General features: G+C 38.1%; 1 protein-coding gene across 5 annotated transcripts in view; it reads left to right on the forward strand.

The window, feature by feature from the left end:
* Positions 1 to 24,287, forward strand: part of TAOK3 (TAO kinase 3) — a 210,439-nt gene that overhangs the window by 84,765 nt on the left and 101,387 nt on the right. For all 5 annotated transcript variants that reach the window (XM_039472335.2, XM_010342823.3, XM_074402172.1 and 2 more), the window contains exons 2-3: positions 10,494 to 10,598; positions 20,290 to 20,502. In XM_039472335.2, the coding sequence (XP_039328269.1) occupies positions 20,383 to 20,502 (120 nt within the window). In that variant the 5' untranslated portion in view covers positions 10,494 to 10,598; positions 20,290 to 20,382. The remainder of the gene's footprint in view (positions 1 to 10,493; positions 10,599 to 20,289; positions 20,503 to 24,287) is intronic.

A 24,287-nucleotide genomic window follows, 5' to 3' on the forward strand; every position in this document is an offset into this window, starting at 1 on the left:
GATTGTTTTTTTCTTGTTAATTTGTTTGAGTTTGTTGTAGATTCTGGATATTAGTCCTTTGTTAGATGTATAGGTTGTGAAGATTTTCTCCCACTCCGTGGGTAGGAATTCAACCTAGGTTCTAATGGCACAAGTACTAAGTCATTACTATTAAACTACTTTGAAGCAACTTAACCTCCTTGAGCTTCTCTTACATCCATTCTAAATCTAAAATTCAGATTATAAAGTGTGCAAGGAAAGTAAATCTTGGGGCCCCTAAATCACTAAGCTAAAGGGAAAAGTCAAGCTGGGAACTGCTTAGGGCCAACCTGCCTTCCATTTTATTTAAGTTCACCCCTCTTTTCACTGAGATAAATACATATCTGATTGCCTTCTTTGGACAGACTAATCAGAAATTCAAAAGAATGTAACCATTAGTCTCTTATCTACCTGTGACCTGGAAACCACCTTCCCACTTGGAGTCTTCCTGCCTTTTGCTTTGAGTTGTCCCGCCTTTCCAGGCCAAACCAGTATTCATCTTGCATATGTTGATTGATGTCTCATGTCTCCCTAGAAGGAACAAAACCAACCTGTGCTCTGATCGCTTTGGACACATGTTGTCAGGACCTCCCAAGGCTGTGCCATAGGTGCATGTCCGGTTGTGTCATGGGTGTATGTCCTCAGCCTTGGCGAAATAAACTTTCTAAATTAACTGAAACCTGTCTCAGATTTTCGTGGTTCACAAGAGAATATTTAAAAACCATATAAAATACATAGATTAGGCCAGGCTCGGTGGGTCACATCTATAATCCCAGCACTTTGGGAGGCCAAGGTGCATCACTTGAGGTCAGGGGTTCGCAACCAGCCTGTCCAATATGGTGAAACCCCATCTCTACAAAAAATACAAAAATTTGCCAGGCTTGGTGGCACACACCTGTAATCCCAGCTACTCAGGAGACTGAGGCATGAGAATATATATATATATATAGTTTAATTCAGGAATTAAAAGGTTAGTGTGATCATTTTATTACTGTACTGCACAGATTGCAGATTTCCCTTTTTAAATATATATTTCCATAGACAGAAAAGACAAGGAACTTTCTTTTCTTTTTAACAATGAAGCAAAAGCCAGAGTAATCTTTAAAAAATATAATAATAATCTAAATTTTATTTCTGGTAGTATTCTTTTGACTACTCATCTCAATTTGCTATTAAGGAAGTCATTTTAACCTTTTAACTATGTATTTAATGGGTGAATGCCTAATTATAGAATTATAGTATTATACTTAGCATTCATCTGTCATTTGCTAAGAATTCAACTTTGAGGGTAAGTTGAATTCTTTTTTTTTTTTTTTTTTTTTTTTTTTTGAGACGGAGTTTCACTCTTGTTACCCAGGCTGGAGTGCAGTGGCGCGATCTCGGCTCACCGCAACCTCCGCCTCCTGGGTTCAGGCAATTCTCCTGCCTCAGCCTCCTGAGTAGCTGGAATTACAGGCACGTGCCACCATGCCCAGCTAATTTTTTGCACCTTTTAGTAGAGACGGGGTTTCACCATGTTGACCAGGATGGTCTCGATCTCTTGACCTCGTGATCCACCCGCCTCGGCCTCCCAAAGTGCTGGGATTATAGGCTTGAGCCAACGCGCCCGGCTAGAATTCTTAGTTTTCTTCTAAGCCTTCTCTTTTCTCTGCAGTCTTTGCCTGAGTTACCATAGCTGCTTCTTGAGCTGTCTGTCTACCTTATACAAATGACTCCCAGGTCGGTCCTGTGTCAGCATTTCCCCTGCACACCAATTTCCATTTCTTTCTGTTTTCTGCATATCTCTACCTAGATGTCCATCTATCACCTTCAAGTCAGTTTTACTAGAAAACAGTCATTATCTTTCTCCCATTAAACTTGTTTCTTCTACTAAATTCTCCATTTTTACTCAGAGAACAGACATCTTCCCTGTCCCTTGTTCTTAGGGGTTCAGGGCTAATACTCCTGTGTCTTTTCTAGGCTCTGTAGCCAATCAACTGCTGACTCTTCACTGTGTTACTACCATGTTTCTCTTGACATTCATACTCATGGAACCACAATATGATGATAACTGCCTTCAGTTTTCAATTTTATTGCCAACATTCTAGAATAAGATAATCATTCTTTCTTACTTGGTAGCCCTAACCTGACCTCTCTGCTCTAGTCTCCTTCTATTCCAATTCAGTCTTTTTTTTTTGGGTGGGGGGGAGACAGTCTAGCTCTGTCACCAGGCACCAGCCTGGAGTGCAGTGGCGCAATCTCTGCTGACTGCAACCTCCACCTCCCAGGTTCAAGCAATTCTCCTGCCTCAGCCTCCCGAGTAGCTGGGACTACAGGTGTGCCCCACCTAATTTTTGTATTTTTAGTAGAGATGGGGTTTCACCATGTTGGCCAGGATGGTCTCGATCTCTTGACCACCTGCCTTGGCCTCCCAAAGTGTTGGGATTACAGGCATGAGCCACTGCGCCACGCCCCAATTCAGTCTTTAAAAAATATTTTTAATTTATTTTTTCATTTCAAAACTGATATGTGTTCAATGTAGAAAATATGGCTGGGTGCAGTGGCTCATGCCTATAATCCTAGCATTTTGGGAGTCAAGACAGGCAGATCACAAAGTCAGGAGTTTGAGACCAGCCCGGCCAATACGGTAAAACCCCATCTCTACTAAAAATATAAATTAGCCAGGCATTGTGACTCGCACCTGTAGTCCCAGCTACTCGGGAGGCTGAGGCAGAAGAATCGCTTAAACCTTGGAGGCCAAGGTTGCAATGAGCTAAGATCTCGCCACTGCACTCCAGCCTGGATGACAAAGTAAGACTCCATCTCAAAAAAAAAAGAGAAAGAAAGAAAGGAAGAAAATACAGAAAACAAAGAAAGATAAACAGAAAATATCTATATACCTAAAGATAATCATTATTAACATTTTGGTTTATATTCTTTCAATTCTTTTTCTATGTTGTGTACACAATATTTTTAAACAAAATGTTCTTAGTCCAGCCTGTATTATCCCAGGCCACTGGAGTATTATTCTTTAAGCCTGATTCTAATTGAAAATGTTTTCATCAGTTGAAAAAAAGCCTAAAAACCTTTACCTGGTATTCAAGCTCCTTGGCAATCTAGACCCAATAGACTGTTCCAGCTTCGTTTCCAATGAATGGTTTCCCAAATCTGCAGAACAGACACTTAAGTAACATGCCATTTCCTTATATACTGCAACCTGCAATCCTTTGTGTACACCATTTCCTATAAAATTCTGCCTATTCTTTACAGAACAATCGAAATTACTGTCTCTTCCATGAAAGCATCAATCCAATCACTTACCCATCTCCATCCTCTACTTCTTAGAGAGTGAGAAACACTCCCTATTTTGAACTTTCATAGTACTTGCAACACTCACTGGCTCTAGGTAATGAGTTTCTGGCAAACACATATCTGTACGTGTATTATATGTGTTAAATATTTTTCAGCACCTAACACAATGTCTTAAGCATAGCAGGTATCCAATAAATGTTGAAAGAATGAATGAATACTTGAGCACTACTTCAGCTACTATACCTCTTATAAAACTCATGAGAAGAATAATATTTTGTAGATATGGAAGAAGCTTAAACAGGTTATAAAACGTAGGCTGCAGGGAATTAAGGAGACAGAATTAGAAACTGGAACACTCTAAATCCAAGTTTGTCACTTATCCTTTGAGCTGTGCTGTGGCTCTTGATCATTAATAAGTACATATTTATAGTGTGGTTGCCTATTGCTTGAGCACTATCCTATTTTGGATAGGTGGAAGGCAGAGTTCTTCCTTCTGCCGTGGATACAGTGAAAGGAGTACAGGTAGATATTCCAACTTCAGTTGCCTGGCAGTTTGCATTTGGGCATGTGACATGGGTCAGTCAGATACTCCCTCCTAGAACTCTGAATCTTGCAAGCTCAAGGCCCACAGAGATGACTGTGGCAGTTGTGAAGATGATAAGAGTCTGATAGAGCATAATCGAGTGGTGATGGCATCAACAGCATTCTAAGCAAATGGCATGATCTTGATTGTGCCTTTCCTCTCTAGGGGCCTGCCCATTTTTTCAGCTTCCCAATTCATTCTATGAGATATCTTATGAATACATTTATTTTCGGCCTAAGTTAGCCAAGGTTGGTGTCTATTATTTGCAACTAAAAACCTTAACAGTGATGATTATCATTAGTACTTACAGTGGAACAGTATCATCAATACATTTCAATCAGCTTCCACACCATAAGATGAAATTCTATAGTAAGGGAACTACTGATGCCAAAAGGCATAGGAGTGATAGCTGTTCAGTGGGATCACAGTGGGAAATGCCAAGTTAATTCTGTACAACTTTTTAAATAACAATGTGTATTATATCAATGTGATCAAGTAAGATTAGATTCACCTCTAGCAGACCTTTTGTTCTGTACCTACTACATATTTGGCATATATTATCTCATCTACTCCTCACAACATTTTATAAATTTCTACCAAAAGAGGTTATAGAGGTGTGGTAGAAAACAGAATGGAATAAACTCGGCACATAAGAAGAACTTTTGGAATTCCTCACCAATACCCATTTATACTGTGTGAGTGGTTTGTATGCCCAGGTTTCTGCAGATCAAGGAATAGGTTAGAAAACATTCCATTTTTGCTTTTACTAAACTCGAACTGACAGTTAGCATTTTCTATAATTACAAATGTTGGCAACAAACCACAAGAGTATTAGCAATACCTGTGACTTTGTCACCAATAGAAATCACAGATATTTTACATCACATTAGTTGTTATATATACATAAAATACTTCTTATGCTCATCATTCATTGAAATTATTATAGTTATTAGACTCCTGACTATCACTACTAAATGCATTAATCAAGAAGTACATATATTACTATGTCACATATTTGGTTTTTAATTTTTTTTTTTTTTTTTTTTTTGAGACTAAGTCTCACTCTTGTTGCCTAGGCTGGAGTACAGTGGCCTGATCTCGGCTCACTGCAACCTCCGCCTCTAGGGTTAAAGTGATTCTTCTGTCTCAACTTCTCAAGTAGCTGGAATTACAGGCACAAGCCACCACACCCAGCTAATTTTTGTATTTTTAGTAGAGACAGGGTTTCATCATGTTGGTCAGGCTGGTCTGGAACTCCTGACCTCAGGTGATCTCTTGAAAATGTAGCAATTAGGAAAACTTTTGGTGTTTTAAAGTATGAGTTAGGCAGCATAGTTTAGAAGAATGTTTTCTGTAGTGGAAATCAGCAGTTCTGGATTTTTTTTTCAGACAGGGTCTTACTTTATTACCCAGGTTGGAGTGCAGTGACACAATCTCAGCTCACTGTAGCCTCAACTTCCTGAGCTCAAACGATCCTCCCACCTCAACCCCCCAGGTAGCTGGGATGACAGGCACATGCTACAGTGGCCAGCTAATTTTTTTGTATTTTCTTTTGTAGATACGGGGTCTCACTATGTTGCCCAAGCTGTTCTTGAGCTCCTGGACTTAAGCAGTCCTCCCACCTTCACCTCCCAAAGTGCTAGGATTAGAGACATGAGCCACTGCACCTGGCCAGAAGTCCAGGATTTTAATTTGGGAATAATGCTGCCACATAGATGTGATGTGATGCTTAACGTTTCTGAGATTGAGTATAAAAACAAAGGAGTTGAAATGGTGGATCTTTAAAATTCTTTCCAGTATGCAACATTCTGATTCTTATTTACTTTATTAATACTGAAATACTGTGGAGTTTTCAAATTCACTGGCTCTTGGTTTATTGTTGAGAAAAACATTGAAACACAACTAAGATCTTCCATGAATCATCTTTCTTGAATTTTCTAAGAAAGAGGAAATTATTTAAAATATTTATATTTTTACTCTCTATCAAGCGTTCTTGTTTTGTTTTGTTTCCCTTTTCTTTTTTTTTTTTTTTTTTAACATGGAGTCTTGCTCTGTCCCCCCAGGCTGGAGTGCAGTAGCGTGATCTCGGCTCACAGCAACCTCTACCTCCCAGGTTCAAGTGATTCTCATGCCTCAGCCTCCCGAGTAGCTGGGACTACAGGCATGCGCCACCATTGTTCTTTCTTTTATTAAGTTAGACTATCTGTGAAAAATAATTTACTTGACTACCATTGTTAGAAGGTTTCCATTTCTTAGAATAAAGAAGTGCTTGTGAAGAAAGTTATTTCGGTTGCACATCTCTGATGAAATCTTCTACTCCAAGCTACTTGAATTGTTTATTTGGCTCAAGGGCCTAAAACCTGAAATACTACATTCTTGGCACAGTTCTAAGTTCTCACTATAAATGTAATACCTGAGGTTGCAGGAGGTCAAGGAAGAGGGAAAAACTTATTTTATGCCTGTTATTTCATCTTACCATCTTGGAAGAAAAAATAGTCTTGTTTATGTTTTGGGGAAATAATTAATTTGAATGATCATTTTAGTTCCAAGATTGAAATGGGAAAGGAAACGTGATTTCATCAGATTTTTATGGACTATCTGCTACTTGAAGCATAGGGCCCAGCATTTCCACTCATAGGTATATGCTCAAGAAAAATGAAACATGAAATTCCCAGAACAAGGAAATCTATAGAAATGAAAAGTATGTTAGTAAATTGCTTAGGAATGGAGGGAATGGGGCGGGGTGAGGGTCGGGTGATAGCTAAAGGGTATGGTTTTGTGTGTGTGTGTTTGGTGATGAAAATGTTCTAAAAATAACTAGTTGGTGATGGTTGTACATATCTGTGAATATACTAAAAACCACTGAATTTTACGCTTTAAATGGGTGGAGTGTGTGATAGATGAATTTTATCTCAATAAGGCTGTTTTTATTTTTAAAAATATCAGAGGTTACAATGATTAATCCAAATGTGGACTTAGACAATTATCCTTCCCAAGAAGCACTTGCCTTCCAGTTTTAGAGTCCTAGCGTGTGTATAGAAAACTGAAGCAAAGGGAGGAAAGAGTAGGTTTTATAGAGGAGATATTTAGCTGGACTGTGAGAATAGTTGGGATTTGGACCTTATAAGCAGAGGAAACAACGTAGGCAAAGACCAAGTGAGAAATGAATTACAAAGTATTTCTAAAAATGTAACTAAATGGAATTCATTTTTTCTTGATTATACAGTTTAAGAATTTAGGTTAGACTAGTGGTTTGAAGCCAGCTTTGAATGTTCATTAGGTAAAGTTTTTTTGTGTGTTGTTTTTTTTTTTTTAGTTATTCTTTATCCCATAAGAAGTAGTGAGATTCTGAAGGATTTGAGCAGAGTTGTGATATTACCTGAACTATACTTTAGAACAATGATTATGGTAATAGTGTTTTTTGAATTCCAGAAAAGATAGACTAGAGGCTGAAAGAAGAAAAGGAGAGAGCATATGAATGCCAGAGAAATGGAAAAACAGATCAAAAGAAATATTTGAAGCAGAAATTTGGGATTAATTGAATGTAAGGGACAGGGAAAGAGAACAAAGTTAACGGGAGGTGTATGTGAGCCATTTAGGGCACAAGCCAAATAGATATTTGAAAATACGGAACTGGGGCTTGGAATAGTAGTCAGTACTGTCTAGTGACACAGTATTACTTAAAACCATTAAATGGGCAGAAATTAAGATAGGAGTTTGCAATCACACAGAGGACTTGGGAAATCCTTAGAGGAACACATTCATTTAGGCATCAGAGAGAAGAGGAAGTATAACCAGAATAATCTGGAAAAACAGAAGACAGTTTCATGCAATCCAAGAGACATTTATGAAGAAGGAAATGGGGGTGATAAAATGGACGAAAATTGAAAATATCCTTTAGGTTTAATGGATGAACTGAAGAAATACTATTTTCGGCCTCAATAGCAATGCACTGTTATAGCAGAAAAGCAAACAAACAAACAAAAAGATATAACTGAGAAGGCTTAATTCTTAGAAATCTTAGGGAGATAATTTTAGAACATATATAGAGCTTGGCAACCAAAGATGAAGAGAGTATGCATTTTAAGAAAATTATGTAAAAGTGGGCCGGGTGCAGTGGCTCACATCTGTAATGCCAGCACATTGGGAGGCTGAGGCGGTGGATCATCTGATGTCAGGAGTTCAAGACTAGACTGGCCAACATGGCAAAACCCCATCTCTACTAAAAATATAAAATTAGCCAGGCGTGGTGGGGCACACCTATAATCCCAACTACTTGGGAGGCTGAGGTAGGAAAATCACTTGAACCCAGGAGACAGAGGTTGCAGTGAGCCAACATCGCATCACTGCACTCCAGCCTGAGTCTCAAAAAAAAAAAAAAGGAAAAAAGAGAGAAAAAACTAATTATGTAAAAGTGAATAACTATTTAGAGAGAAGATAATTAGCCCAGCATGGTGGCACAAGCCTGTAGTCCCAGCTACTCGAGAGGCTGAGGCATGAGATTCATTCAAACCTAGGAGGTGGAGATTTCAGTGAGCCGAAACCCTGCAACTGCACTCCAGCCTGGGCGACAGAGTCAGTCTCTGTCTTAAAAAAAAGAAAGAAAACTGTTTTCTGGGAATGAATGTTCCCTGATTTGCAGTTAGTTAGGACATGATGATATTAATAGATGCCTTATTTGAAACTGCTTCCTTAGAAATTTAACAACTAGTGTTCATATAATGTCATTAGGAATATTTTAGTTTATGGGAGCTATAGTCAGACTACATTAGCAGGGTAGGCATGCAAACATTGCAGTTATTAATTAGTTAGTGGTTTGGTAAAATGTGATTCTGATTTCAGGCAAGTTTTAGCTACCAGTTAATCTAAAGCATCACACAGCCACAGACAGAATTGGAAGGAATACCAAAAATAATGAAAACGTTCAGTTTATAAGTATAGGCATGAGACAAAAGTGGGATATTCTCTGCAAGAAAACAGTGAAAATGAAAGTCCACACTTTTTTTTTAGTTTTTTCCTGTAACACCTTCATCTACAATGCTAGTCAAGCATCTAAAACTTATTCCAATATATGTAGGTTTTAAATTGTTGTATCTTTGACCCAGCAATTCTACTTCTAGAAATTCATTCTGAAGAAAGCCCCCAAAATATAGATAAGTAATAGGTGCCAATATCTTCCAGATACAATACTTTTCAATAGTTCAACAAAAGGATGAATACAGCGTTGGTTTTCGATTGTGGAGAAATGGTTGTGAATGAATTGCAACTCTTCAGTAAGACAGACGTTAAACTGTCATTAAAATGACCTTTCGGAACAGTATTTGGTGACATGGCAAAATATCATAGAGTTAGATAAAAGGGGTGAACTAAGGAATTACATGTCTAATGTGATCTCAGCTGTATTTTAAAAGTGCATGAAGAAATAAATACATGCATGGAGAAAAGTATGCCAAATTGTTAATGGAATTTTGCCTGGTTAGGATTATGGATTTTTTTTTTTTTTTTTTTTTCAAGACAGAGTCTCACTCTGTCACTCAGGCTGAAATGCAGTGGCGCAGTCATGGCTCACTGCAGCCTTCACCTCCAGGGTTCAAGCGATTCTCCTGCCTCAGCTTCCTGAGTAGCTGGGATTATAGATGCATGCCACAATGCCCAGCTAATTTTTGTATTTTTGGTAGACATGGGGTTTCACCATCTTGATCAGGCTGGTTTGGAACTCCTGACATCATGATCTGCCCACCTCGGCCTCCCAAAATGCTGTGATTACAGGCATCAGCCACTGCACCCAGCCTGGCATGTACGTCTTTAATAGATAATTAAAAATAATCATCACCTCAAAAATGTGGAAGATTGGTTATAGGAAAGCCTAGAAAGGAAAGGTAGAGTAATCAATGCAAATCATCATGTCTATTGAAAAAGCAATTCAAAATATAAGCCTTACTGACAGAGAATCAGTAACATTACCACGTGCTGTCAGATTAGCCCTGTCTACTGGTAGCCTCTATTAAGTTACCCTGGACACAAGCAAACAGTAGAAGCCTCGGTATAAATTCTGAAATCTATTGATACATTTGTTTCCCAGATATTGCCTGTGAAAGAGTAGCTTGTGGCCGGGCGCGGTGGCTCAAGCCTGTAATCCCAGCACTTTGGGAGGCCGAGGCGGGTGGATCACGGGGTCGAGAGATCGAGACCATCCCGGTCAACATGGTGAAACCCCGTCTCTACTAAAAATACAAAAAATTAGCTGGGCATGGTGGCACGTGCCTGTAATCCCAGCTACTCAGGAGGCTGAGGCAGGAGAATTGCCTGAACCCAGGAGGCGGAGGTTGCGGTGAGCCGAGATCGCGCCATTGCACTCCAGCCTGGGTAACAAGAGTGAAACTCCGTCTCAAAAAAAAAAAAAAAAAAAAAAAAAAAAAAGAAAGAGTAGCTTGTGTCTTTGTTATGAGCATCTTACCTTTTAAATTTGCCATCCACAAACAGATGAAGATAAAATTTTGACTTTGTAATATTACATTAGTAAATATGTAAAACTACCACATGAGCAGTTATTGCTTCTTTAATTTTGCCAGTAATTATGCATTTTGTTATTTTTCCATAGGTTGCATCATAAATACGAAGGACTGAAGTTATAAAAGAGAAAAAAGAAGATTGCTGCTAAAATGAATCTGAGCAATATGGTATATTTTGTGCCACACACAAAAAGGTATTGTCCATAGATCTACAATTTAGCTTTCTTTTAAATAGATGGAAAAAATTAATATTTTCTGGATGACTTTTTATCTTTGAAAGAAAAATAAAAGGGAAAGTAAAAATATTAATAAAACTGGAATAAAATATTCTTTTATAAAAATGTTTGAGTTTCAATTTATTTCCTAAATTTTTTTTCTTCTCAGTTATGGTTTATGTTATGAATAATTATTTGGCTAAAAGAAATGAGCAGTTAAATTTTTTTGATTCCTATTGTCAAATTATTTTCTGGAAATGTATATATTGCCATTTTTTGTTGTAGTACTTTATAGTTAGATTTGAAATTACCTAAAAGGTTTTGTATCTCCTTTCTTCTAATTACAGAAGTAACAGACTTTTCAAAACAAAATTTTAGAAAATACATGGAAACAAAAAGAAGGAAATAAAAAAATTACCCAAAATTTCAACACCTAACTTCAGATAAAACACAAGCTACAAAGAAACCAAAACTCATAGGTCAAAGAAGTCACGTTTCCCATATGCACTGTCATATTCCTTCTGTGCTTTCCCTAATTGTACCTCACCTCTTTTGCTAAAACAAAACAAAACAAGAAACTGCCTTGTATGAATTCCCAAAAGTGTATTACTAGGTTCAAAGAGCATACCCATCCTATTCTTCCAGCAATGTATGAAACTATTTCCTTATACTCTTGTCAGAAAAAAAGTATCTTTTTTCTCTTATTTTGCCTATTTGGTGGGTGAAATGAGGTGTCATATTATTTCTGTTTTTACTTCTTTGATCATTAGTGAAGTTACAAGATTCATATTTTAAATGGACACTGCTGTTTCTTTTTTTAATTTCCTACCTGTCTCTTTTGAGTTTTAGGTAAGTGTGTGTGTGTGTGTGTGTGTGTGTGTGTGTGTTCACCTTTCTGATATTAAGATTGGCTTTTAACTGACAAATTTTTTTTTTTTTTTTTTTTTTGAGACGGAGTTTCGCTCTTGTTACCCAGGCTGGAGTGCAATGGCACGATCTCGGCTCACCGCAACCTCTGCCTCCTGGGTTCAGGCAATTCTCCTGCCTCGGCCTCCTGAGTAGCTGGGATTACAGGCACGCGCCACCATGCCCAGCTAATTTTTTGTATTTTTAGTAGAGATGGGGTTTCACCATGTTGACCAGGTTGGTCTCGATCTCTCGACCTCGTGATCCACCTGCCTCAGCCTCCCAAAGTGCTGGGATTACAGACTTGAGCCACCGCGCCCAGCCACTGACAAATATTTTGCACAAATTTTCTCTACTTCATTTGATTTATTTTTCTTTCTTTTTTATTTTCTTTGTTTATTTTTGCCACCACCCCACCCCCACCCCTCGCACCTTTTTTGGAGATGGAGTCTCATTCTTTCGCCCAGGTAAGAGTGATGTGGTGCAATGTTGGCTCACTGCAACCTCTGCCTCCCAAGTTCAAGCAGTTCTCCCCCTTCAGCCTCCTAAGTAGCTGGGATTACAGGTGTGCACCATGATGCCCAGCTAATTTTTTTTTTCTTTTTTTTTTTTTTTTTGAGACAGAGTGTCACTGTGTTGCCAGGTGCCAGGCTGGAGTGCAGTGGTGTGATCTCGGCTCACCGCAGCCTCTGCCTCCTGGGTTCAAGCAGTTATCCTGCCTCAGCTTCCCAAGTAGCTGGGACTATAGGCGTGCACCACCACACCCAGCTAATTTTTTGTATTTTAGTAAAGACAGGGTTTCACCATGTTGGCCAGGATGGTCTCGATGTCTTGACCTCATGATCTGCCTGCCTTAGCCTCCCAAAGTGCTGGGATTACAAGCATGAGCTACCACGCTTGGCCTGATTTCAGTTTGGTACATTACATGTTTCTAAAACTACCTTAACATACATACAATAATCTGAACATATTTAAAGAGCATAATTTCTTTTAACAGGTATGTATCTGTGAAACCATCATCATAGTGGAAAGAAACATATCCACTATCACTCCCAAAAAGCTTCATCATGCCCCTTTTTAGCCCCTCCTACCTACTCCTTTTTACCTGCCCTGGCCATCCCCACACCCCAGGTAACCAATGATGTGATTTCTATCTCTTTAAATTAGTTTGCATTTTCTAGAATTCTATATAAATAAATCATAAAGTATATACTATTTTTTGTCTGACTTCTTTTACACAGCATAAATTATTTTCAGATTCATTCCTGTTACAGTGTATATCTATAGTTCCTTTTATTGCTAAGTTACAGTTCATTGTATTTATCACAGACTGTTTATCCATTTATTTGTTGATGTACATTTGGGTTGTTTCCAGTTTTGGCTATTAAAGCTGCTGGAACATTTGTATACAGGGCTTTGTGTTGATATATGCTTTCATTTTTCTTGGGTAAATACTTAAGAGTAAAATGGCTACATCATATGATAGGTATATGTTTAGCTTTTTAAGAAACTGCCCAGTAATAAAGTTTGAGATTATTTTATGCTATCTCTCCAACTTTGTCCTCTGTTTTCAAAGTTGCTTTGCTTATTCTGGGTCCTTTGAATTCTCATGAATTTTAGAATAAGCTTCTCAACTTCTATGTCTAAAGACAAATGTGAGTCTTATGATTTATAAACACAGTATATCCCTTCATTATGTCTTTATATCATTCTTATTTTGTCATTTTTAGTGTACAGGTCTTATATATCCGTTGTTAGATTTATCCCTAAGTATTTCACCTTTTTTTTTTTTTTTTGAGATGTGCCTCTGTCACCCAGGCTGGAGTGCAGCGGCACAATCTCAGCCCACTGCAACCTCCACCTCTTGGTTTCAAGCAATTCTCCTGCCTCAGCCTCCCAAGTAGCTGGGATTTCAGGCATATGACACCACACCTGGCTAATTTTTGTATTTTTAGTAGAGACAAGTTTTCACCATGTTGGCCAGGCTGGTCTTGAACTCCTGACCTCAAGTGAACCACCCACCTTAGCCTCCCAAAGTGCTGGGATTATAGATGTGAGCCACTGTGCCTGGCCCTATTTCACATTTTTTGTACTACTATGATATTTTTAAAATTTGATTTTCATTTATTCACATATAGAAACATAATTATTTTAGGCCAGGTGCAGTGGCTCACACCTGCAATCCCAGCACTTTGGGAGGCCAAGGTGGGTGGGTCACTTGAAGCCAGGAGTTTGACACCAGCCTGGCCAAGGTGGCAAAACCCCATCTCTACTGAAAATGCAAAAATTAGCCAGACATGCTGTTGCATGCCTGTAATGTCATCTACTCAGGTGGCTGAGGCACGAGAATTGCTAGAACCTGGGAGGCAGAGGTTGCAGTGAGCCGAGATCATGCCACTGTACTCCAGCCCAGGTGACAGAGGACAGAATGAGACTCTGTCTCAAAAAATATATATATAATTTTATGTATTGATCTTATATTCTGTGCTTTTTAATAAACTAATAAATTCTAATAGCTTTTTGTAGATCCCATTGAATTTTTTTCACAGATGATTATGTTGTTTCACAATAGTCTTACTTCTTCCTTTTCAGTCTTGATGCTTTTTTTCTTGTTTACTGCACCTGCACAGCATCTGGCACATGTTTTGGTTTGGTTTGGTTTGGTTTGGTTTTGTAAAGAGAGAGGATTGTGCTGTGTTGGCAAGGCTGATCTCAAACTCCTGGTCTCAAGTCATCCTCCTGCCTTGGCCTCCCAAAGCATTAGAATTACAGACATGAGACATCACTCCTAGCCCCAGCACAATGTTGAGTGAAAATGCTGAGAGTAAACATACTTGCCTAATTCCTAATTCTGTATCTAACATGTCTTTTTTCTCTAGATACTTGTATGATTTTCTCTTTATCACAAGTTTTGAGCGATTTATTTATTTATTTTATTGTCATCACAAGTTTTGAGGTATAATTTTCTTCATGTTTCTTGTGCTTGGGGTTCACAGACCTTCTTCAATCTGTGGGTTTATACTTTTCATCAAATTTGTAACTTTTTCTACTATTACTTCCTCAAATATTTTTTTTCTGTCCTAATATCTTTCCTTCAGGGACTCCACTTAGACATACAGTAGGCCACTTGAAGATGTTCCACAACTCACGGATGCTCTGGGTTGGGGGTTTGGTTTTTGTTTTGTTAGTCTTTTTTCTATTTAATTTTGGATAGTTTATGTTGCTGTATCTTCAAGTTCAGTAGTCCCTTTTTTGGAAAAGTCTCCTCTGCTATGCATCACATGCAGAGTATTTTTTAATTTCAGACATTGTAGCTTTCACCTCTAAAAGTTTAATTTGAGGGCTAGGTGTGATGGCTCACAGTTGAAATCCCAGCACTTTGGGAGGTTGAGGTGGGTGGATCACTTTAGGTCAGGAGTTTGTCACCAGCCTGGCCAACATGGTGAAACCCTGTCTCTACTAAACATGCAAAAATTAGCTAGATGTGGTGGCGCATGCCTGTAATTCCAGCTACTCGGGAGGCTGAGGCAGGAGAATTGCTTGAACCAGGGAGGCAGAGGTTGCAGTAAGCTGAGATTTCACCACTGCATTCCAGCCTGGGCGAGAGAACGAGACTCCATCTCACTTTATCTCAGAATAAGTACATACATACATACATAAAATAAAGGTTTAGTTTGAATTTGTTTATGTTTTGTCTGTCTCTGCTTTACATGTTTAATATTTTCTCTAAACTTTTCCATATGTGGAATACAACCATACTAAATGTTTAATGTCCTTGATCACTAATTGTAACATAGATCATCTATGTCAATTATGGTTTGGTTTCAATTATTTTTCTCCTCATTATGAGTCATATTTGCCTGCTTTTCTGCATGCCTGGTGATTTTTTATGGAATGTTAGTTTTTTGTTTCTTTGTTTTGAGATGGAGTCTTGCTCTTTAAGTTTTTAGATACTGGATATTTTTATATTCCTTTAAGTGTTCTTGGACTTCGTTCTGGAGTGCAGTTAAGTTACTTGGAAATAATTTCATCCTTTAGATCTTGCTTTTAAAATTTGTTAGAGGCAGGCACAATTGGTTACGCCTGTAACTCCAGTACTTTGAGAGGCAGAGGCAGAAGGATCATGAGCCCAGGAGGTTGAGGCTGCAATGAGCCATGGTTGTACCCTTGCACTCCAGCCTAGGCAACAGAGCAAGACCCTGTCTCACAAATAAAAAATAAAATTTGTTAGGCATCACAGACCTGCATTTAGTCTAGGGTCCCTGCTGTGAAGGCAAGACTCTTCTGAATAGCCTCCAGAATGCCCTATGAATTATGAGATTTCCTGTCCTGGCTAGGGTGAACAAATACTATCTGTAGTCTCTATTCCTTTCAGATCGTTTTTTTCCCATGGTCTAAGGTAGTTTTCTCATATGCATGCACTAATCAGTGCTCAGCTGAAGACTTGAGGGGAACCCTTTGCCAGTCTCCATATCCTGTTTCTTTGCTGCTCTTTTCTATTTGGCACTCTGTCCTGCCAACTCTACCTGTCCTGGTCAACCAGGGCTGTCATCTTTGTCTCCTCAACTCAGGGAGTTCACAGTCTCTAACTGGATTTCCCGTGTCTGCACCGTGGCCTAGAAATTCTCCCAGGGCATTAAGCTCAAACAATTAACGGCTTACATCATTTGCTTGTCTTCTGTTAAGGATCATTGTCTTTCTTAGCCAGATATCCATTGTCTTCAATTACCATCATTTATATGTTTTATCTAGCATTATCCAGTGTTTTATCCAGAGTGCAATAGATTTTTGGCTCACTGCGACCTCCAGGCTAAGGTGATCCGTCCACCTCAGCTACCCGAGTAGCTGGGTCTACAGGTGTATACCACCATGCCCAGCTAAGTTGTTATATCTTTTGTAGAGATACAACCTGTTGCCCAGGCTGGTCTCGAACTCCTGGGCTCAAGCCAGCTGCCCACCTTGGCCTTCCAAAGTGCTGGGATTACAGGCATGAATCACTGTACCGAGCCTTGTCCAGTGTTTGTTTGTTTGTTTGTTTGTTTGTTTGTTTGTTTGTTTTGAAACAGAGTCTTGCTCTGTTGCCAGGCTGGAGTATAGTGGGGGAATCTTGCTTCGCTGCAACCTCCACCCCCGAGTTCAAGTGATTCCCCTGCCTTAGCCTCCTGAGTAGCTGGGATTACAAGCATGGCCCACCACACCTGGCTAATTTTTTCTATTTTAATAGAGGCAGGATTTCACTGTGCTGGCCAGGATGGTCTTGATCTCCTGACCTCATGATCCATCCACCTTGGCCTTCCAGAGTGTTGGGATTACAGGCGTGAGCCATCATGCCCAGCCTGTCCAGTGTTTTAATTGTTCCTGGTGGTAGATAATAAATACAGCCCCTGTTACTCCATCTTGGCTAGAAGCAGCAGTTCCTTCATTACATGTTTAAGGTAAAGAAGTTATTAATTATATATAGTCAAGCTTATTGATACTAGTTTATGGCTTTTGCTTCTGGTATCTTGCTAAGTAATTAAATATTCACTTGCAATTTATTCTAGAAGTTTTTATGGTCTCATTTTTACATTTAAATATTTGTTTCTTCATAAAATGATTTTGGTCTGTAATCTGTGTTTTCCCCCCAAATCCATAGCACTTAGCTTTATTCACATGAAAGCCAAAATATTCAAAAGTTTATAATTATTTTGGTGATTGAAAAGATTTTAATGATCGTAAGTTCAGTTCATAGGTCTTTTTGGGTTTCTTAAAGACAGTCTCATCATTTGCCTTGTATGCATTGTGTCCAAAAAGGTATATGTCTTCGATTGAATCCATTGTTTATTTTTGTTGTTGTTCTTAGACATAAGCAATAAAAACAAAACACTTTTTGAGCTCTTATTTTTTGCTTTCATTTACCTGATTGACAAACAGCTGGATTTAATTTACATTCCCAGTAGTATTGATGTAGTAACTTCATGCTTGATCATGGCATTGGCAGGATGACTGCGTAGGATTACAGGTGCATTGTTGGCGGAGGGGTACTTTTTTCTATATAAACCTTCAGTGGTTCCCCTCAGGATAAAGTCTAAATTTCTTAATATGGTTTAAAGGGTCTTTTGTAATTTTCCTTGACTCAACAACAGCTTCATGTTTTCTCCTTCCAACTCTCCCATACAATTCATATTGAATGAACTGGTTTTACTTTCCCTAGAAAGGCATGCTTTTTCATGTCCAAGTCAAAAATAGACTGGGTCATCCTACAATATCCTTATATTAAAAAATATTTGTTTTCCCCTCATAATCCAATCATTCTTTTTTTAAAAAAAAAAAAAAAAAGATGGGGTTTCACCCTGATGGCCAGGCTGGTCTTGAGCTCCTGACCTCAGATCCACCCACCTCAGCCTCCCAAAGTGCTAGGATTACAGACATGAGCCACCGTGCCCGGCCAATCCAATCAGTTATAACCATTTTATCACTTGTGTCATTATAATTTAATGTCTATAAGTTCATTTGACTTCTAAGTCCTCTAAGGATAGGGACCACATCCCATTTTATCTCCAAAACCCAGTATAGGGTCTGGCAAATAGTGAGCGTTCAACAAATATTTGCTGAATGAAAAAATGAGATGGGTAAATAGACGGATCGTTAGGTTGATGACCTGTGTATACTAGTGAACTAACTAGACTAACTCCATGAAGTAATGTATGTTGTCACCTATGGCTACTATGTCTCAAGAAAAAAATACCTCTTAGCACTATCAGGGTTTTTTTTTTTTGGTTTTTGGGTTTTTTTTTTTTTTTTTTTGACAGTCTTACTCTCACTCAGGCTGGAGTCCAGTGGCACAATCTTGGCTCACTGCAACCAGGTTCAAGCAATTCTCCTGCCTGAGCCTTCCGAGTAACTGGAATTACAGGCACCTGCCACTGTGCCTGACTAATTTTTGTATTTTTAGTGGAGATGGGGTTTCACCATAATGGCCAGGCTGGTCTCAAACTCCTGACATCAGGTGATCCGCCTGCCTCAGCCACCAAAAGTGCTGGGATTACAAGCATGAGCTATTGTTCCCAGCCACTTCTTTAATTGTCTACTTTGTTTTTCTTGTCTCCTAACATGAGACCCATTGGCCCATGTTTTGAAAAATAGTTTTATTGGCCAATAACCAAATTTCTATCTTGGTTATCTAGTTGGTCAATGAAGAAACACAAACTATCCCGTTATAAATTTAAATATTGGCATAAATAAATGGTTATCTGGTTATGAGGGCAGAAGTTATTTAAAATGAAAATATAGACGAATGTTAACATTTCTATATTTTTCAAAAAATAAAAAACCATCTACACCAAATAAATGTATGTAACTAATGGCAGATCAATATGTGAACATGTCAAAATGTCCTTTTATTAATAGAAACTTTGATTTCAGAATGTTTTATGTAGCAACAGAATCATTTGCCTGTTTACATAGACATTATGCTTAGCCTCCAAATGGTAGTAATTTCTTCTAGTAGTAAATAAAGAATTGTTTAATTGCCTGTATTTCTATATGAATATACCACATGTCGAGAGCATGGGCTTTGCTGTTAGATCTGAGTTTTAATTGCAGTCCTGACAAATACTGGCTTTCTGACCATGGGGAAATAGTTTAGCCTATCAAAGTCTTAGTTTGTTCTCTAAAATTAAGATAATAGATAAGAGTCATTATATTATGAAGCTATTGTAAGGGTTAAAGGAAATAATATATGTAGGGTTTTAGTGCTACATGACACACAGTATCAATCAATAAATACCATCTGTTATTATTTCAACATTAATTACTCCAACATGAATTTTTATAACATCTCTACAATATAATTTACATTCTATACCCTTCACTCACTTGAAATGTACAATTTAATGGTTTTTAGTATAGTCACAGGTATACAGTCATCACCACAGTCAATTTTAGGACATGTTCATTGCCCTGAAAAGGAAGCCTGTACCTATTAGCTATCACCCTCCAAACCCCCAATCTCTAAGTAACCAATAATCTACTTTCTGTCTTTATCTGGAACTTTCACATATATATATGGGATCATACAATATGTGGTCTTTTGTGACTGGCATCTTTCATTTGGCATAATTTTTACAAGGTTCATTTATGTTGCAGCCTGTACCAATACTTCATTCCTTTTTATTGCTGAATAATATTCCATTATATGGATATACCACATTTTGTTTATTCTTTCACCAGTTGATGGACATTTGGGTTTTTTCCACCTTCTGGTTATTATGAATAATGGTGCTATGAACATTTGTGCACAAGTTTTTGTGTGAACATATGTTTGCATTTCTCTTGGGTGTATATGTTTGCTTAGGAGTGAAAACCAGGTCAAATGGTAACTCGATATTTAAGTTTTTGATGAACTGTAGAGCTGTTTTCTAAAATGGCACAGCCACCAGCAGTGTTAGAGGGCTCTGATTTCTCCACATCTTCACAAACACTTATCTTACTTTTTGACTATCACTATCCTAGTGAGCATGCAATGGTATCTCACTGTGGTTTTAATTTTCATTTCTCTAATAAGTAATTCTATTCAGGATCTTTTCATATGCTAATGGTCATTTGTATATCTTTTTGGAGAAATGGCAATTCAGATCCTATATCTGTTCTTTATTTGGGTTTTTTGTCTTTTTGTTATTGAATTGTGAGACCAAGAGGCTTTTTAATATTTATATGTATTTATACTACCACCAAATAAAATGTGTTAGTAATTAATTTAATGGCAAACCCTATTTTTCTGCAGGTACTGAACACTTACCAAAAAATAAATAAATTGTCAATGAGAAATAAAGCTAACTAGGATATCAAAAAGCAGAGTGCCTGCTCTACTGGCATCATGCGTAAAGGAGTGCTTAAGGACCCAGAGCTTGCCGATCTGTTCTACAAAGATGATCCTGAGGAACTTTTTATTGGTTTGCATGAAATTGGACATGGAAGTTTTGGAGCAGTTTATTTTGTAAGTACTTAAAAATAGTTGTTTAGATAGATCAAATTAGGAAAGGTTGGACTCTAGGCCTGGCACAGTGACTCATGCCTGTAATCCTAGCATTTTGCAAGGCTAAGGTGGGAGGCTCCCTTGAGGTCAGGAGTTCACGACCAGCTTGGGCAACATAGCATGACCCTATTTCTACAAAAAACTAAAATAAAATAAAGTTTGAAATCTACATGTTCTCTACACATAGCTGTTACTCGTAAAATAAGTTTGATTTCAGTGATTTTTCTGTAAATAAATGATATCTGCAGTAGAGGCAAATAGTCATTGCTGAGAAGCCAGTTCCAGAATCCTAGGCTTTATTCAATTCAGTGGTATTTATCTCAACTTACTGACCTATTAAAGTAGTATAAGAAAGTTAAGAGCTTGAAGTTAAGCTTTATGCATTTCCACTGTATGCCAAGCTCTTTCCTGCCTCAGAACTTTATATATATGCTATTCCCGCAACCTAGAAAACGGCACATTACATCCCCTCCTTGTTTGTTCATCCTACAAGTTTTACCTTAAGTATTACTTCTGCAAGATACCCTTTACTGTTCATCCCTCCACCCCTAAATCAATACTTCATGATTTCGTAACATCTTGTGCTTGTATTTTGTTGCATTTATCACATATACGTAATTGTTGTAATAAAATTGTTGTAATAAAACAACTACATATACAATTTTTTGCTTTATATATGTCTCTTTCCCTAAATAACAATGTCATGAGGACAGGGTTTATGTCTATCTTGTTCATCATTATATTCCCAAGAACTGGTGTAATGTCTGACTTTAGTAGGAATTTGATAAATACTGGATGGATGGATGGATGGATGGTAGACAGACAGATAAACAGATGAACAGACAACTATTCAGAGAAAGGGACTGACAGATTTCTAGTGGCAATCATGTCAAGTCAGTATTTTCAGTTAAGGAGTGCAAGGCTGTCCCCCTAGAATCAATTGCAGTTCCACTAATATGACTGTCTTCTGATGAGAAAAACAAGAAATAACCAAAATTTTAACACAACTTACTCTCCTGAAATTTATTAAATAAAATACAGTTTGTTTGTTTGTTTGTTTTGTGGTGGAGTCTTGCTCTGTCACCCAGGCTGGAGTGCAGTGTGGCACAATCTCGACTCACTACAACCTCCACCTTCTGTGTTTAAGTGATTCTCCTACCTCAGGCACCTGCCATCATGCCTGGCTAATTTTTGTATTTTTGTAGAGATGGGGTTTTTACCATGTAGGCCAGGCTAGTCCTGAACTCCTGACCTCAAGTGATCCACCCGAGTCGGCCTCCCAAAATGCTGGGATTACAGGCATAAGCCACTGTGCCCAGCCAAAATATAGTTATTTAATTTAATCTTGATAACCTCAGAAGTTTGCTTTATTAAAGTAACAAATACTTCCTTAAGCATAATAATCCATTAAAGCAAATAATAAATTAAGTACTAATTATTATCTACTTCTCCAAACTTGTAATCAAATAATTTCTTTTTAATCAAACAGTATTGATTATTCCTTTTAAGTGGTCCTTTATGTTCGGCCATCTGGATAGGGCTTATCTTTAGTTGTCCTTCCAAATGAGATTTGATTAATTGCATCTTTACTTTGTCCTTTTGCTTCTAGCCAAATCTTCAGCCTGGATTTTCTCTGAACTGTTTTTCAACCGTTGTGTCTGTGCTCAGCCCTACCATTACTTCTGCTTCCCTCACCACCATCAATAACTTGGCTCCCACTCAAGTATATTTTGTCATTAAATACTATAAAAGATGCTGAAAAGGGTACTAATTTCCTAGTTAACACTCCCATGCTAGTGTTTAGTCAGAACAGCATTTAAGGGCCAAAGTTTTGTCTTCTTTATTCACAGACCCTCTTGTTACAAAGCATTTTTATCATATGTATACATAAAGAAGTATCACAATGCGCATATATATTTTAATATATAACTTAGGCCGGGCACAGTGGCTCAAGCCTGTAATCCCAGCACTTTGGGAGGCCGAGGTGGGTGGATCACGAGGTCAAGAGATCGAGACCATCCTGGTCAACATGATGAAACCTCATCTCTACTAAAAATACAAAAAATTAGCTGGGCATGGTGGTGCGTGCCTGTAATCCCAGCTACTCAAGAGGCTGAGGCAGAATTGCCTGAACCCGGGAGGCAGAGGTTGCGGTGAGCCGAGATCGCGCCATTGCTCTCCAGCCTGGGTAACGAGCGAAACTCCATCTCAAAAAAATATATATATACATATATATATATAACTTAAGAAAGAATTAAAAGGTAAATCTCTGTGTAAACACCACCCACGTCAAGAAATAGAATACTGCCAGCATCCCAAAAGCCCGTCTTATGTTCTCCTCAGTCAGAACCCTCTCCCTCCCCTTAGGAGTATCCACTATTCTGATTTTTGTGGTGATTATTTTCTTACTTTTCTTTATATTTATAACCCATTTACTCTGTACTCCTAAACAATGTAAATTGGTTTTGCTCAGTTTTGAGCTTTTTAAAAATGGAAACATAATGTATATATTCATTTGTGACCCGTTTGTTTTGCTTACAGATGAATTCTTCAGTCATCTTTGCTACCTTTTCTTCTATTTCTTTAAATCTAATTCATCTTCTCAGAATCTCTCTTGGCAAGTCTCTATTTGACTCTTCTCATTTAAAAAGCAGCCAAACCCTTCTTAAAGTGCTAATGTTTCAAAATGACTACAATAAACCAAGTATGCTTTGAAACTTACTAAAAGCCATTTGTAAAAGTGGCAAAATGAGACCTACACTACAGTAATAGAATGCAGAAGATCTAGTGATTTATTTGCTTTTTGAGCTAAGCCCTGTCTATTTAGCTAGATTGTGTGGTTTTTTTCAAGGTGAGGACTATTAATATTTCTTTACATCTCTAAGGACTAGCAGAATCCCATTTACAGTGGGCATTAAATATATATTATTTGTTGCTAATGATAGACTAAAGAAATGATGCAGGTACCAGAGTGGCATTGATAAACATAATTATTAACTCTGTAGTGCCTGAATGTAAATGTGAAAAGTACAGGCCTATGTATACCCGTAAAGCACTAAAAAACAGATTAAAAGGAAATTAACTGACACTATACTATAAAACTTAGAAAAAGCTTTAACTTTTTTTTTTCATACGGACTCTCGCTCTATCACACAGGCTGGAGTGCAGTGACGCGATCTTGGCTCACTGCAACCTCCGCCTCCGAGGTTCAAGTGATTCTCCTGCCTCAGCCTCCTGAGTAGCTAGGATTACAGGCACACATCACCATGCCCAGGTAATTTTTGTATTTTTATTAGAGGCAGGGTTTCACTATGTTGGTCAAGCTGGTCTCATACTTCTAACCATGTGCTCTGCCTGCCTCAGACTCCCAAAGTGCTAGGATTACAGGCATGAGCCATCTTTAACCTTTTATTGGTAGTACCCTAAAAATTGATTTTTGTCTTGGCCAAAGTAATATTTATGTATGTTGCTTCTTACTCCCTGCTAATAGATTTTTTTTCTCTTGTTACTTGTACCATGCCACTATAACCAAGAAAACTGTTGTCTCTTATTTGGACAACTGTGATTGCCTGCTTTGGTCTCTCTTCAGTCTGTTGTGCATACCTCAATGAGCTTGAAAATACAAAAATGTAAATCTGAACACATCCCCTTTCCCTATAAAGCCTTCAGGGGCTCTCCCTTGTTCTTAGGCCAAGATCAAAATCCTTTCTGTAGCCAGCCTACAAGGTCCTTCATGGTCCCTATCT

The sequence above is a fragment of the Saimiri boliviensis genome, chromosome 7 (assembly GCF_048565385.1).
Source record: "Saimiri boliviensis isolate mSaiBol1 chromosome 7, mSaiBol1.pri, whole genome shotgun sequence".
Classification (NCBI taxonomy): Eukaryota; Metazoa; Chordata; class Mammalia; order Primates; family Cebidae; genus Saimiri; species Saimiri boliviensis.